The sequence below is a fragment of the Plecotus auritus genome (assembly GCF_963455305.1).
Source record: "Plecotus auritus genome assembly, chromosome: 3".
NCBI lineage: Eukaryota > Metazoa > Chordata > Mammalia > Chiroptera > Vespertilionidae > Plecotus > Plecotus auritus.
In genome coordinates, this window is record NC_137772.1 from 118,518,606 (window position 1) to 118,532,636 (window position 14,031).

At 39.6% G+C, this 14,031-nt stretch overlaps 1 protein-coding gene across 6 annotated transcripts in view; it reads right to left on the minus strand.

Annotated features, from left to right (window-relative positions):
- The window catches only part of IFT88 (intraflagellar transport 88), a 186,800-nt gene that overhangs the window by 60,083 nt on the left and 112,686 nt on the right, over positions 1–14,031 (minus strand). For all 6 annotated transcript variants that reach the window (XM_080662125.1, XM_080662122.1, XM_080662121.1 and 3 more), the window contains 2 exons: positions 5,089–5,141; positions 2,941–3,006 (listed from right to left, as the gene is read on the minus strand). In XM_080662125.1, the coding sequence (XP_080518251.1) occupies positions 2,941–3,006; positions 5,089–5,141 (119 nt within the window). The remainder of the gene's footprint in view (positions 1–2,940; positions 3,007–5,088; positions 5,142–14,031) is intronic.

The window sequence follows — 14,031 nt, forward strand, 5'->3', positions numbered from 1 at the left end:
TGCTCATGAACAGTGATTGTTTCTCTCTTGAAAATTGTGTTATAGAATTGTGCACTTGAATCTTATATAATTTTATTAAACAATGACAGCCCAATAATTTTTTTAAAAAAGTATCTACACTCTGTATTTTCTTGACCTGGTAAGATAGACTTCCCTGAAAGGGGTTTAAAGGGACTCTTCTTGACTCTGGCCGAGTAGCTCATTTGGTTAGAGGGTTGTCCTGCTACACCAAGGTTACAGGTTCAATCCCAGTCAGGGCACAAACAAGAATTGACCAATGAATGTATAAATAAGTGGAACAACAAATCGATGTTTCTCTCTCCTGTCCTCTCTCTCTAAAAATCAATAAATTAAAAAGAAAATAAAAGAACAAAGGGACTCTCTTTACTGACCTGTCCATACTACCTATAATCAGAGCCCTTCCAATATTATGCTTTACCCTCCTTGTCTGCTTTCCTTCATGGCACTTCTAACTTCTAACATATTCTATATGTGTGTTCTCTTAGTCTTCCCACTTGCAAGCTCCATGAGAGCAAGGACTTTCATCTGTATTGTTTTCAGCTCAGTGCTATGTCAACACAGTAGTTAAAAGAAGTTCAAGAATATGCAACAAAACTCCGTAAGAACTTGTAAATAAATGACCTATCCATGACCATTAATGTTTTGCAAATAACAGTACTAAAATAATTTAAAATGTCATACATTAGCATATAAATTGCCTATGCATACATTAGTAATTCCTAATAAGGTAATTTACATTTCCTATAAATTATACACAACTATTCCTCTTTATCTACCTATCCTTAGAGTGACTTAGGAATATTTAGTGTAAAACAAAAATTACTGTTTCGGGTAGATGTCCTCTGATATTCAGTACATCAATAGTAACTCCATAGTGCAGGTCAATTTTTAATAAATGAAGAATATATTTTAAGACTAAATTATCTTGTTGGGTTCACCGGAAAACTACTCTGCTCAAAACAACACATTCCATGGGTGCTAATGTTTTCCTAAGACTACAATTAATATAGACTATTGATGACATTTGTTTTGAAAATTATCCAGGCCAAGGTCATCTTGAACATTCCCTGTGGCACAGGTAAACTTTCATTTAATATTTAGAGTGAACCTTAAACTCTCCATAAAGAAAGACATTTGGTGCTGCTTGGAGACAGTCCCTTTACTGGTCCACTGCCAGGTGCTCAGGTTACTGCAGTGATTCTGAACAGGCAGCAATCCTGCCCCCAAGAGACACCTGGCAATGTCGGGGGACATTTATGTTTTTTATAACAACAGTGTGGGAGTAGGGGGGAGTGCTACCATTATCTAGTGGGCAGAGGCCAGGAGTACTGCTAAAACACTGCAATCCACGGGAGCCAGAATGGTCCAGTCCCAATGTCAGTGGTCCTGAGAGACTTTTGCCCAGGTGACTTTTGGGTTGCATCATTTCCACAGAAAATACCACTGCTCTCTCATTTAATCTCTAAAGCACCAATTCCCTAATGTGACTGAGAATGAGAATCAAATAATAAGCTTAAATAGGGAAAATTAAATATCTGGGTTCACCTCAAACCTACATTAGAATCTCTATAAATAGGACAATAAAACTGTAGTTTTTGAAAGTGTGACAAGGAATCCCTTCCAAGTAACCTGTTTCCTGACTGGCTTCCGGAAACCACTCTTGAGGGTTAATGAATCTGCTCTAATTAGCACTAGAAATTCCTTACTCCTAAGCTACCAGTAACACCATAGCTCTGAGCCAGCTGCTGCTGAGCTTTTATAAAAGCCAAGGTGAGGAAAATGTTAATTAAGGAAGGGGCAGTACTTTTTTTTTCTTTATTGATTAAGATATTAGATATGTGTCCTTATCGCCCCATTGCCTCCCCAACCCCCAACTCATGCCCTCACCCCCCTGTTGTCTGTGTCCATTGGTTAGGCTTATATGCATGCATACAAGTCCTTTGGTTGATCTCTCCCTCTTACCCCCACCCTCCCCTACCTTCCCTCTGAGGTTTGATGGTCTGATTGATGCTTCTCTGTCTCCGGATCTGTTTTTGTTCATCAGTTTATGTTGTTCATTATATTCCATAAATGAGTGAGATCATGTTGTATTTATCTTTCTTTGACTGGCTTATTTCACGTAGCATAATGCTCTCCAGTTCCATCCATGCTGTTGCAAATGGCAAGAATTCCTTCTTTTTTTACCACTGCATAGTAATGGGGCAGTACTGCTAATCCCAGGATCAGGCTAGGCCACTGGGAAACTTGGCTCAGAAACACTGATTTTACTGAGTTGCAATGTGATGTTTTGTGTTCATTATCATTAAAGGACAAAATTAAAAATAGTTTTTCCAAGTATGCTATTTTATTTGCTGTAGGGATGTTTTAAAGCAAGGAGCTGCATTATCTTTCAATGACTTTATGTACTGTATCTCTCAGTGTCTCAACTTGAATTACAAGTTGAAAAATGTTTCTTCTTCCCAAGGAATTGCTTTTTATTTCCTCATAAACAGTAAAGATTACAGAACAGATTGTCTTTTATGTCTTTTCCTTAGCCGCAAGGCTATTCAGGGCCAAATATACAGTTTAGTGGAGATACACTGCATATGAATATGGTTATTTTGTGTTTTTTCCTAATCCTGATTTGTTGTTATTGCTGTAATACTTCACACTATTTTAAGTTACATCAAATCCATTGTACATCAAGATGTTTACTTTTGAAGAGAATTCAATGGTTCTCTTCAAATGTAAATCCATCAACAATTAAATTCTATAAAAATGTGTATAGTCAGATTCTCTGATCCTCTAAACTCCTATTTAAACATATGTATCACAATTATAGCTTGGTATCTATGTATGCAATTACTGTAGCAAATGTAAAATAGGGCATAAAACATGAGAACCTATACTTTCAAAGCTACAAAATGTAATCTCACTTACATTCAACATTTTCTGGAAATTTTCTGTGAATATCTTTATAAGTATCTAATGCTTTTTGGTAGTTACCTACAAATAAAAAAAGAAAGAGAAACACACTAGCAGATTATAGAAATTAATAGGATTCAGCAAAACAATTTTAATCCAATATACTGGTACCACTTAATTGGTTTAGCAGGAAGACTTTTTTTTTTTTTTTAAGCAGGAAGACTTTCATGTTTGCCTCAAGCATGTGTGACAGTTAACATAACTTTTGGAAGAAAATGTATAGAAAAATAAATTTGAAAAGGTTTAGAGCAGAAGGAAATGGATGATGGTTAATACTTAGTTCCACTTCTTAAAATAAATGTTTGTGGTACAAATTAAGATGCATTCAATTTCCTAAAAATTAAATATTTCAAGTGAACAACTGAAAATTTAAAATAATTTACATGATAGAGTTAATAACTTCAATGTCATTTACTTAATTGGAAAAGATGAAACATTTTTTGTAGTTATCATTTTGAAACATTAAAATGTTTACAGGAAACATTTTGTTTTGTAATAAAATAATTGAGCTTCATGAAATAACAAAGAATGAGGAAATAAACTTTGGGTCAAGATCTTGGCTAAAATCTCAGTGAATGAGCTAAGAATCTTTCTGGGCCGCAGGACTCAAGAAGGATGGCTGTACTAACCTCAAAGTGTTGTTGTAAGAATGAAATCAAATAGAGAGGAAGCATATAACTCACAGCGGGTTCTCAATAAATATTAGTTTCTTTTCTAACCTGCCCTTCAATAACTCAAGAAGGTATATGTCTTTAAATTATTCAGAATGCTCCACACATGTACACTCTACCTATGACTGATGTGGAAATGAACAGAGGCAGTCAGAACTCAGCTGAGATAAATAAAGTGTATATGTTGTACGTTATCGGATAGGACATACAGTTACATTAAAGATCAACCCTCTCAATGACTTGAGGACGATCCATCAAGAAAGAAGCTATAGCACGAGGCAAGAGAACCCTGTTAACACTTTTATAACAAATGCTTCCCTGGGATAGAGGAGTTTCTTTTCTTGGGTCATATGTATGCTCTACAAGAGGGATCACATATTTGTTAACGCTTGTCTCCTGCTCAATCTCTGTATTTTAAACATCAGTTCAAAACTATTAACATCGCTACCCTTCAGGACAGGGGTCAACAGCACAGAACCTAGTAGAGCAATTGCTGGAAACACAAATGATATCTGGTATAAAAATATAAATCCAGTGTTCCAGTCCTGGGCCTTCCTCAGGAAGGTAGAGGTAGTCTCATTAATGTGGCCACACATATAGGACATTTAGAATTAGGTGGCAGAAAATCTATACTATAATAGAGGAATATGCAAATTGTCCGGGACACCATCACAGTAACAGTAACGATCACAAGGCTGCCTGGGGCAAGAAGGCCGGCAGGGGGGTTAGTGAGGGACGACCAAATGACTGAACAGTAGGCTGAGTGGGACAAGAAGGCTGGCAGGGGGGTCAGTTGAGGGCAACAGGCCAGCAGAGGGGGCAGTTGGGAGCAACCAGGTCAGCAGTGGGGGGTATTTAGGGGTGATCATGCCAGCAGGCAGAGGTGGTTAGGGGTGATCAGGCTGGCGGGGGAGGGGGGTGGCATTTAGGGTTGATCAGGCAGGCAGGCAGGTGAGCAGTTAGGAGCCAGCGGTCCTGGATTGTGAGAGGGATGTCTGACAGCCTGATCACCCCTAAACTGGCAGTTGGACATCCCCTGAGGGGTCCCGGATTGGAGAGGGTGAAGGCTGGGCTGAGGGGACTCCCCCAGTGCACAAATTTTGTGCACCAGGTCTCTAGTGGAATATAAATTGATGTGTACAGAATGCCTGTTTTTCTGTAGCTAACTTGTGAAAATGATTACATGTTAACTTTGAGAGATAATAAATCTGTGTCTAACAGTGGTGTTGAAATACATGACTAAGACCTACTTTTAAAGCATAACTTTTTTCTGTCTGTAGTAATTATTATGTTTTTCATATAATGCTTCAAATATGTGATTATCAAAAGTTAATGTTTTAATAAATAAATATGCAATTGGAACACATTTTATGCATAATTACCTAAAAGACAGAAGCAGCAAAATATGTTAAAAATAAATAAAAGCATTTACCACTTCTTCTAAAACAACTAGCTACCATCAGCTGCCATTTCACTTGCGTGGGCCTATAAGAGAAATAAATAATATGAAATTAGAAAGGAAACAAAAATAATCTGAGATGGTCAAACATACTTATAAAGCTACAAATCTGTACTATCTTTCAATTACTTTTTAACCTCTGATTAGATCATCTTTATTATTGAAAAGAGCATACATACAACTTCATTATTATGTCATATTTATATTAATAATTTTAAATTTAAGAGACCTTCAATCCAGTTCATGCCTTTATTTAGAAAATTTTATGAGAAATATTAACCTGTTTGGTTAAAGACCACTGCATTCTATTTTTATATTATTAAGTTTTTTTTTTAAAAAAATTCTTTATTGTTGAAAATAATACATATGTCCCTCTCCCCCCGCAATGACTGCTATTTTTAAACATTATTATTAGTTTTGCCATAATCTTATACCTAGGCTTAGAAATTTAGGCTTAGGCTTGCAAATTTAGCACCTAAGAGGCAATTTTTGACCTTGTGTTTGAACAATGAGGCTTCAACTACAGAGAGAATAAAAAAGAATTCTAGCCCTAGCTGGTTTAGCTCAGTGGATAGAGTGTTGGCCTGTGGACTGAAGGGTCCCAGGTTCGATTACAGTCAAGGGCACATACTCGGGTTGCGGGCTCGATCCCCAGTAGGGGGTGTGCAGGAGGCAGCTGATCAATGATTCTCTCTCATCATAATGTTTTTCTCTCTCTCTCCTCTTCCTTCTTCTCTCTGAAATCAATAAAAACATGAAAAAAAGAATTCAATTCATCCCTCCCTCTCCCTTAAAAATAATTTTCTAAAATAAATAACCATAATCAGGATTTCTAAAGACTATTAAAAATATATAAGAAAAGCAAGATTCAAAGATATAAAGCACTAGGGAATAATTAATGCACTTCTTATTTCCTTTTAGAATCTCCCTTCTATTTATACTTGATAGCTTTATAGTTATGGCTCCTACTTAACTGGACGGTAACCTACCAGCTCTTGAAACACACAGGTCATAGCCCTGCTACCTATGCAAGTTACTAGTACTCAACCTCGAATCCACTGCCTACACAGTCATCTGCTTTCATCTACATAAAATATACATCTAACCATATTATTTTTCTCCTTAAATCCCATCACCTCTCCTTCAACTGCATGATAATTTAAGATCCCAATCCCATTTACTCACTTTTTGTCATTTTTTGCCTCTCCATGAGTTTTCCACCATGCCCTGCTACCACAAATTCAGACAGGAACATGGAATGCCTGCATGCTATATGTCTACACTCTGGTTCTTGGCACAGGCCAGCCCCTCCACATGGAGGCTTCTGCTGATCTCGTCACGCTGGGCAGGCTGGGAGAGACTGTTCCATGGACTTGCTCAACACTCTACAGTTTCTTTCATATGGCAGTTACTATTATGCAGCGTTATTTAGGTTTCTGAACCTTACTAATCCATAAACTTGTGAGGATAGCATAGCCTTTGTATATGAAGGACCAGGCATGATGCCTGACACATACTGGGTGTCAATATTCACTAAGTCCTCCTCCTTTGCATATTCTATTACATATCTTGATTGCTTCCTTCAAGTTCAGGACTGTGAAATTTTAAAAAATAAGTTTTTATTGATTTTTTGAGAGAGAGGAAGGGAGAGGGAGAAATAGAAAGATTGATGAGAGAGAAATAACAATTGGCTGCCTCCTGCATGCCCCCTACTGGGGATCAAGCCCACAACCTGGGCATGTGCCCTGATTGGGAATCGAACCTTGACCTCCTGGTTTCAAGGTCAATGCTCAATCACTGAACTATGTCAACTGTGCCAAGTTCATTTCTTGAATGAATGCCTATTTTTCTCCTCCATCCTCATAGTAAAGAAAAATACCATTATTTTACAGATAGCATAAGTAAGACATATAAAATAATGTACCAAAAAATTATAGCAAATTGGTTATAAATTGCCTAGCACAGTATAATAAATACAGAGCTGTACTAAAGGCTTTAAGTATTTTAAATCTGCAATGACTTGGCTTTAAGTTAGAGAATGATGGCATTTTAGAAATAGAAGTGGCCTCAGATAATATTTCATTCTATCCATTCACCCTAAAAAAACAACAACAGACCAGCCAAGGGTAAGACCTATGTCTAAGGTCACACCCCCAACAGTATATACCAGTATAATATCCCATGTTAATCCCTTATTTCACACTTTCACAAAGCAATGAGATGAACTTTGAAAACTGACACCAGGAAGAATTATTTCTGTGTTTGGAATAAATAAGTAAGTACCTGAAAGAGAATCATGACTTGGTTTTAAGAGGGCAGAATAAAGACTTTTTATGTTGCAATGTCTCTTCTAGAAATTAACCCCAAAAAACAAGAAGGAGAAAGGCAGTTTCACGCTCCATCTCAGATGAAACTAGAATGATATAAAGCCCCAGACAGATGATGGGTGATGGGATGAAGGAGATAGAAACTGCCTTCAACAGGGCAGAAAAAGCTAACACTCAAGGGTGTACAAAGGGCATATGAGGAGAAGGAGCAGATCTTCCCTGAAAATCTCCAGAAATGCTGGAGAACTGGAAACAGCAGGACAGAGGAGGGAAAACAAGGCAAGGAACTGCAACAGGAAGACAGACTAGCAATGTTACTGGGAAGTAGTTGGCCCCACGCTCCAGAGTTACTCAGGGAGGCTATAATCAGGGCTCAGGCTGGTTAGAGGTGAGAAATGAAAACTGGAGGATGCAGTGACAAGTCACTTCTGGAACAGTGAGACCCTAAGCCCAGGCCCCTTCCAGCTACAGGGATGGCAGCAGTCAGGTTGACACTTTCCCTTGAACACATCAAATGGCCCCAGAGAAAAGACTTTCGAGTTTTAAGATGACAGTCTCAGTAACAAAGCCATACAATTAACATGCTCTATTCTAGTGCAGTGTTTGGTGGGAGGTGCTCTTAGCATTTGGGGTGACACTGTTCACTATGCAAATCCTCTACACATTACTGAGTGTTCACCATCTCAGGCAGCTGCCCACCTAATACCCACTGTGTGTCCCCATCATCAAGACCATAAAATGCCCCTCCCCTACATTTCCAAATGGTGCCACTAGGGTGGGGCAGCACTCCTTTCTTGACTTGTATTGTCTTTTTTTTTTTTTTTTTAACTTTTAAGTCTTTTATTGTGAAGTATAACACATGGAAAAGCACACAAAACATAGTTGTACAGCTCTGTAAATTGTCATAAAGTGAATGCACATGTAACTGCTCTGCAGTTCAAGAAACGGAAACTGCCAAGACCCCAGATGTGTCCTTCCACCATTCCCTCCTTCATCTGTGAAGGTAACTATCATTCTGACTTTAAAACTGTTGACTTAGTCTGTTTCTGAACTTCATATGAATGAGCTAACATAGCTTGTATCCTTTTGTAACAGCTTTGAGATATAACTCATGTAACATATAATTCACCCATTTAAAGTGTGTAATTCAAAAGCTTAGATATATTACATTAATAATTTTAAAAAGTTATTAAAACAGATATAACAAAAACTTGTCATTTTAACCATGTTTAGGTACACAATTCAGTGGCATTAATTACATTCGCAATGTTGTGCAACCATCACCATCATCTATTTCCAAACTCTCTTACCAAGGCAAAAAAATGAGCACCACTCCATAAAGTGGAAATTCTGATGTATGGTACAAAAAATAAATGTTCAGGAAGAGGAGAGGTAACCAATGCATATGGAATGTCTCTGTCATTTAGTCAGAAGGAGGCAAATCCAGATGCAAGTGGAAGAAAATTTATGCGGAAGCAGGGAGAGGGAAATATTAGGGGAGTTCCTGGTAAACTGAAGTACAAAATAGAAAATTTGAGGTGATCTGTGAGGGAAATAAAAAGGGGAGTTAATGAGAAACACATCAGATTGATGAGCAGTGTTCACATAACACAAATATGTGTGGCATCAGTTTACCTATGTATGATAGATTTTCCCAGGCTGCAAATAAGAGTGGGAAGGCTGTATCAACCCATGAAATTTTGGGGGACAAATGGGACAGCAAAGTAATTAAAGAATGTTGGCAAGGAAGAACACAGATGTGAACAATGAAGCAGCCTAGGAAGGACAGGTTCAGAATTAAAGCCTGGAGAGCCTGTGAGAGGAAGGAGGTCAAGAGACTAGAGGTCTTGGTCTTACCCGAGAGAGGTACACTGAGAGTAGGGGTGGGGAAGAAGAGAGGTTATGTTTAGACAGCTGGGTGTTATAATAAAAATATTTTATTGGGCCAAAACCGGTTTGGCTTAGTGGATAGAGTGTCAGCCTGTGGACTGAAAGGTCCCAGGTTCGATTCCGGTCAAGGGCATGTAACTTGGTTGCGGGCACATCCCCAGTAGGAGGTGTGCAAGAGGCAGCTGATTGATGTTTCTCTCTCATCGATGTTTCTGACTATCTATCCCTCTTCCTTCCTCTCTGTAAAAAATCAATAAAATATATTTAAAAAATATTTTATTGGTAAAAATATGCTGGGTGGTAATCAATTAGGTAAGATCTAGATGGCTATTCTAGATCAATGAATTTGGGGAGGTTGACACTTGTGAGGCTAGACTACTGATGGGATAGAGAGCATGAACTAGATGAGGTCAACATGTGACATTCATATCGGAACAATGGTAGATGGGGTCTCAAAGGAGGAAGGGTCTTACCTGAGCTAACAGGGCTAGAATTAGGATTAAGTATAATAAAAAGGTTACAGTGCATTATCTCTGCAGCCATATCTAGAGCATATAATTAAAGTTAAAGCTTATCCCCCTATTCTTTTCGTTTTATAATTCTCAAAATGTTTAGTCAAACAAATTTCATAAAAATTAATTATATAATATGAATTCTACACAGAGGTTACTCAAATTTTTAAGTATTCCTTTATCATTCAAATGATTCAAAGTCATATTTGATGTTAAAATTAAATTTGGCCAAATACAAAGCAGAATATTATATACTAGTATTTCAATTATTTTTGAAACATACATGTACAAAACATTGATATAAAATTAAAGATATCTTTAAAAGTTTAATTTTTAATATACAATGTATATCAATTAAAATTGAAACTTATTTCAGAAATGAAACTTTGTTCTAGAACTGAGATAGTAATTTTCTTTTTTTCTGGGGGAGTAAAAAATTTTTTTTCTTTTTCTTTTTTTTAACTTTATTTTTCTCTTTAAAAATTTTATTTTTCAATTACAGTTTATATTCAATATTACTTTGTTTTAGTTTCAGGTGTACAGCATAGTGAATAGACAATCAGATACTTTATTAAGTGCTCCTCTGATATTTCCAGGGCTCACCTGACACCATCCATAGTTATTATAATACTAGTGGCCCGGTGCACGAAATTCGTGCATGGGGGGGGGGAGTGTTCCTCAGACCGGCCTGCACCCTCTCCAATCTGGGACATCCCTCTCATAATCCAGGACCGCTGGCTCCTAACCACTCGCCTGCCTGATTGCCCCTAACCGCTTCTGCCTGCCAGCCTAAACACCCGCTAACCATTCCCCTGCCGGCCTGGTTGATGCCTAACTGCTCCCTTGCCGGCCTGATTGCCCCCAAATGCCCTCCCCTGCCGGCACCCGGAGAGATTCTTAAGTGGAGGCACAGCTATTTCAGCTAAGTGTGTAATGTTGAATTAGACCACCCAGAGTCCAGATGCATAAGTTACTTCAAATAAACATTTTTGGGGTGTGTGTGAAAATTTAGGTCTCTGATATTGAGAGGAAAAAAACTATTGCTTTAAAATAATGACAACACCTATTTCAAATATTGTAATGAAAGTATGAAAAAAAAACTCACATAAAAAGGCTGCAAAAATGTTATTTTACTTTGAAGACAGTAATAACTGAAAATAACAGGTTTCTTTCAGGCCACATCCTAAAAAGGTAGCTGCTTTTTTATGTCTTAGGCCTATACAAAGGTCTCAAAAGACCCCTGACCCTGCCTTCTGAAGATTTTAGGTTAACACGGTTGTCTTAAAAACTGTGAGGTGCCTAATTTTTAAAAACAACCGGCCACATCCCCTTCCTCAACCATATTGTCACATCATCCAAGTTATATTTTATAAACAACCTTGATGTGCTACACACGTGCAAAAAGTACACAAAGTGGGTAAACTACTTTGCCTTAGAAGTATATATTTAGTAATCTCTTAGTTACATTATTTTATTTTTGTGAAATGAGAACTGATCGACCAAACCTTTCAAACAGACCCACCAGATGATAAATATCACCATATGTTTCATTCACAGTACATTTGGGCATAAACACTTTAATTACAGCTTTGTGTTTAGTATTAAAAACCTTTTCTTGTGTGCGTGTTTTTGCTACAGATCCCTTGCTCTGGATTACATTTTGAAAATTGCTTATTACAGATAAAGCACCTTTCCAGGTACGCTTCTGAGAAACAGATGTATTTATGCACACAAAGGTGTGTGCATACCTTTTCACACACAAATGTCCATATGATGCCTGTGCCGTGCTCCCAGCACATGCCCACAGCGGCCGCGCACCTTGGTCCCAGCATAAACAGGCTGCCCCGGAACACGCCGGAGCCCTGCTGGCCTCCCAGCAAAGATTTTTGTTTTATTTTGTTTGTTTTTTTTTACTTTGAAATAGTTTTATTGGCTCATAAGACCTTTGCATATTAAAAAAAATAACCCAGAACACTATGCAGTATTAAATCACAATTGCATTCTTTTTACCAATTAAAAGTACCCAGAATATACATTTTTAAAGGGAAAAAAATCCTACAGAACTGAATTCTGAAATAACATTATGATTTAAATACTATGACAAAATAAATAATTCCTTATAACGTTAATTCATTGCACAAAGCTGCCAGACACTTCCAAACGCATAACCATTGCAGAGTGCAAATGAACACAATTCAGCATTACACACTTAGCTGAAGTGGCTGTGCCTCCACTTAAGAAACTCAAATTTCTGGCACAAAAAGTTGGGCTGTTTTAACTTTTACCAGGAAACCAACTTCACAATCCAGTTACTCTCTTTCTGGCCATTCCTATTAAACAACAACAACAAAAAACAAAACAAAACAAAACAAAACAAAACAAAACAAAAGAAAAAAAAAAACCAAAAAAAAAAAAAAAAAAAAAAGAAAGAAGAGAAAGTAACATCCTTCTGCTGTCAGAGCCTCAAAGAGTCAGCATCGCCTCTGCTTGAAGAAATCCATTCCTCTCAATTCTTCGGGCAGGTATTCCTGGTCCACAGGCTCGCTGTACATGGGGTTGTACTTGCAGCCCTTGCTATAGCCCAGGTCCTTCATGAGCCAGGTCGACGCATTCCTCAGGTGCAGTGGGGGGGGGGGGGGGGGGGGGTGGGGCGGGGGTCGGGCAGAAGGCCCTGGTGGTTCTGCAGGCAGGCTTTGATGTTGTTGTAGGCGCTATACATCTCAATAGACGTTGGGGCTCTGGCAAAATAGACCACACACTGGGCCAGAAGCACCTCACATTCGGGCATGCCTATGAAGTGACAGCCCTGGTAGGCGGCCACTGCTTGTGGTAATGCGGATGGGTCTGTCAGACCTATGTCTTCACTGGCAAACCTCACCAGCCTCCTTGCCACATACAGCGGGTCCTCTCCTCCTTCGAGCATGCATGCCAGCCAGCAGAGGGAGTCGATGAGCCCCGCATCGACTTATGAGCAGAGATGCAGTTGTAGTGCTCTTCTGCTTGGTCATATAACATGTGAGACTTCTGGAGGCCTCCCTTCCATCATTCCCAGTGATCAAAGCTCTACTGGGAGAATAGGCTTGCTCACTCTTCTTACAAAACATCTTACTGGAGCTTAACCTGGCCAGCGCTGCCAGCTGCAGTCCATTCAGTCCAATTGGACTCCCCAGCAAAGTTAACCGGCCTCGCTACATGGGCCGCAGCGCGAATCTCTTCACCCCCACGACCCACACCCACCCCAGCCGCTCAGCCTCAGGCTCTGCGCGGGATGGGGGTGGAGGCGGGGCGGCCAGTACCAGGAGGCGCCTTGGAACACCAGCAGGTCTTTCTTTATTTTTATTTTTTTAGGGCAAAAGTCTTTTTAATTAAAACTGAAAAACTATCAGGGACAGGAATGACAGAGGACCCGTCCTAGGTGGATGGGATCCTGGGGGGAACATTGTTGACACAGTTGTCAGAATTCAAATGGGGTCTGTGGGTTGAACCTTAATACCATTTGAATGGAGATTTCCTCACGTGGTTGGGTGGAGAATTGTTATGTAGGAGTGTCTGCTTTTGGGAAATACACAGGGGAGTATCCAGGCATCCTGTCATGTGTAGAGCATGCTCTCAAACAGCTCAGAAAAAGACTGGGGGAAATGGGCATATATGTGTATAAATGCACACACACACACACAGTCTAACCTTGCGTTTTCAACTCCACCTTCGTGCACCTGCCTACTTGCTAAGATCCGTTAACTCCCGAATCAAGGCTTCCTCGGCCATTGGGCCACGGCCAGGGTGCAGGAACCCTGCAGACAGACCCGCAGGCACAGTCCCAGCTGAGATCCAACAGGTGCCACAGTTTTCTTGTTTCCGCTCCAGTATGTGACCTGGGGTCTCGCCACGGGTCCCACTGGGGCTTTGGCATTTCTGTGCTTCCTGGTGGCGCCTGAGAAGACTGTGCGGTAAAATACGGAGAAAAGATCACGTCGTAAGCAAGTTCAGGCGGCCCCGTTTCAACCTTGAGGAATCAACAGCACCCATCGCATACGGTGTCCTTTCAATGAAAACAGAGAGCGCTGCCTGAGCACGCACGGTGCCGGCTCACCGGGGCCCACAGACCAGCAGCCATGGCCATTTGCGGGTGACAATGTGACGCTGAGGAGATGCCGGGGATGAGTCCAGCTGCCAAGGCCACGTCCTGG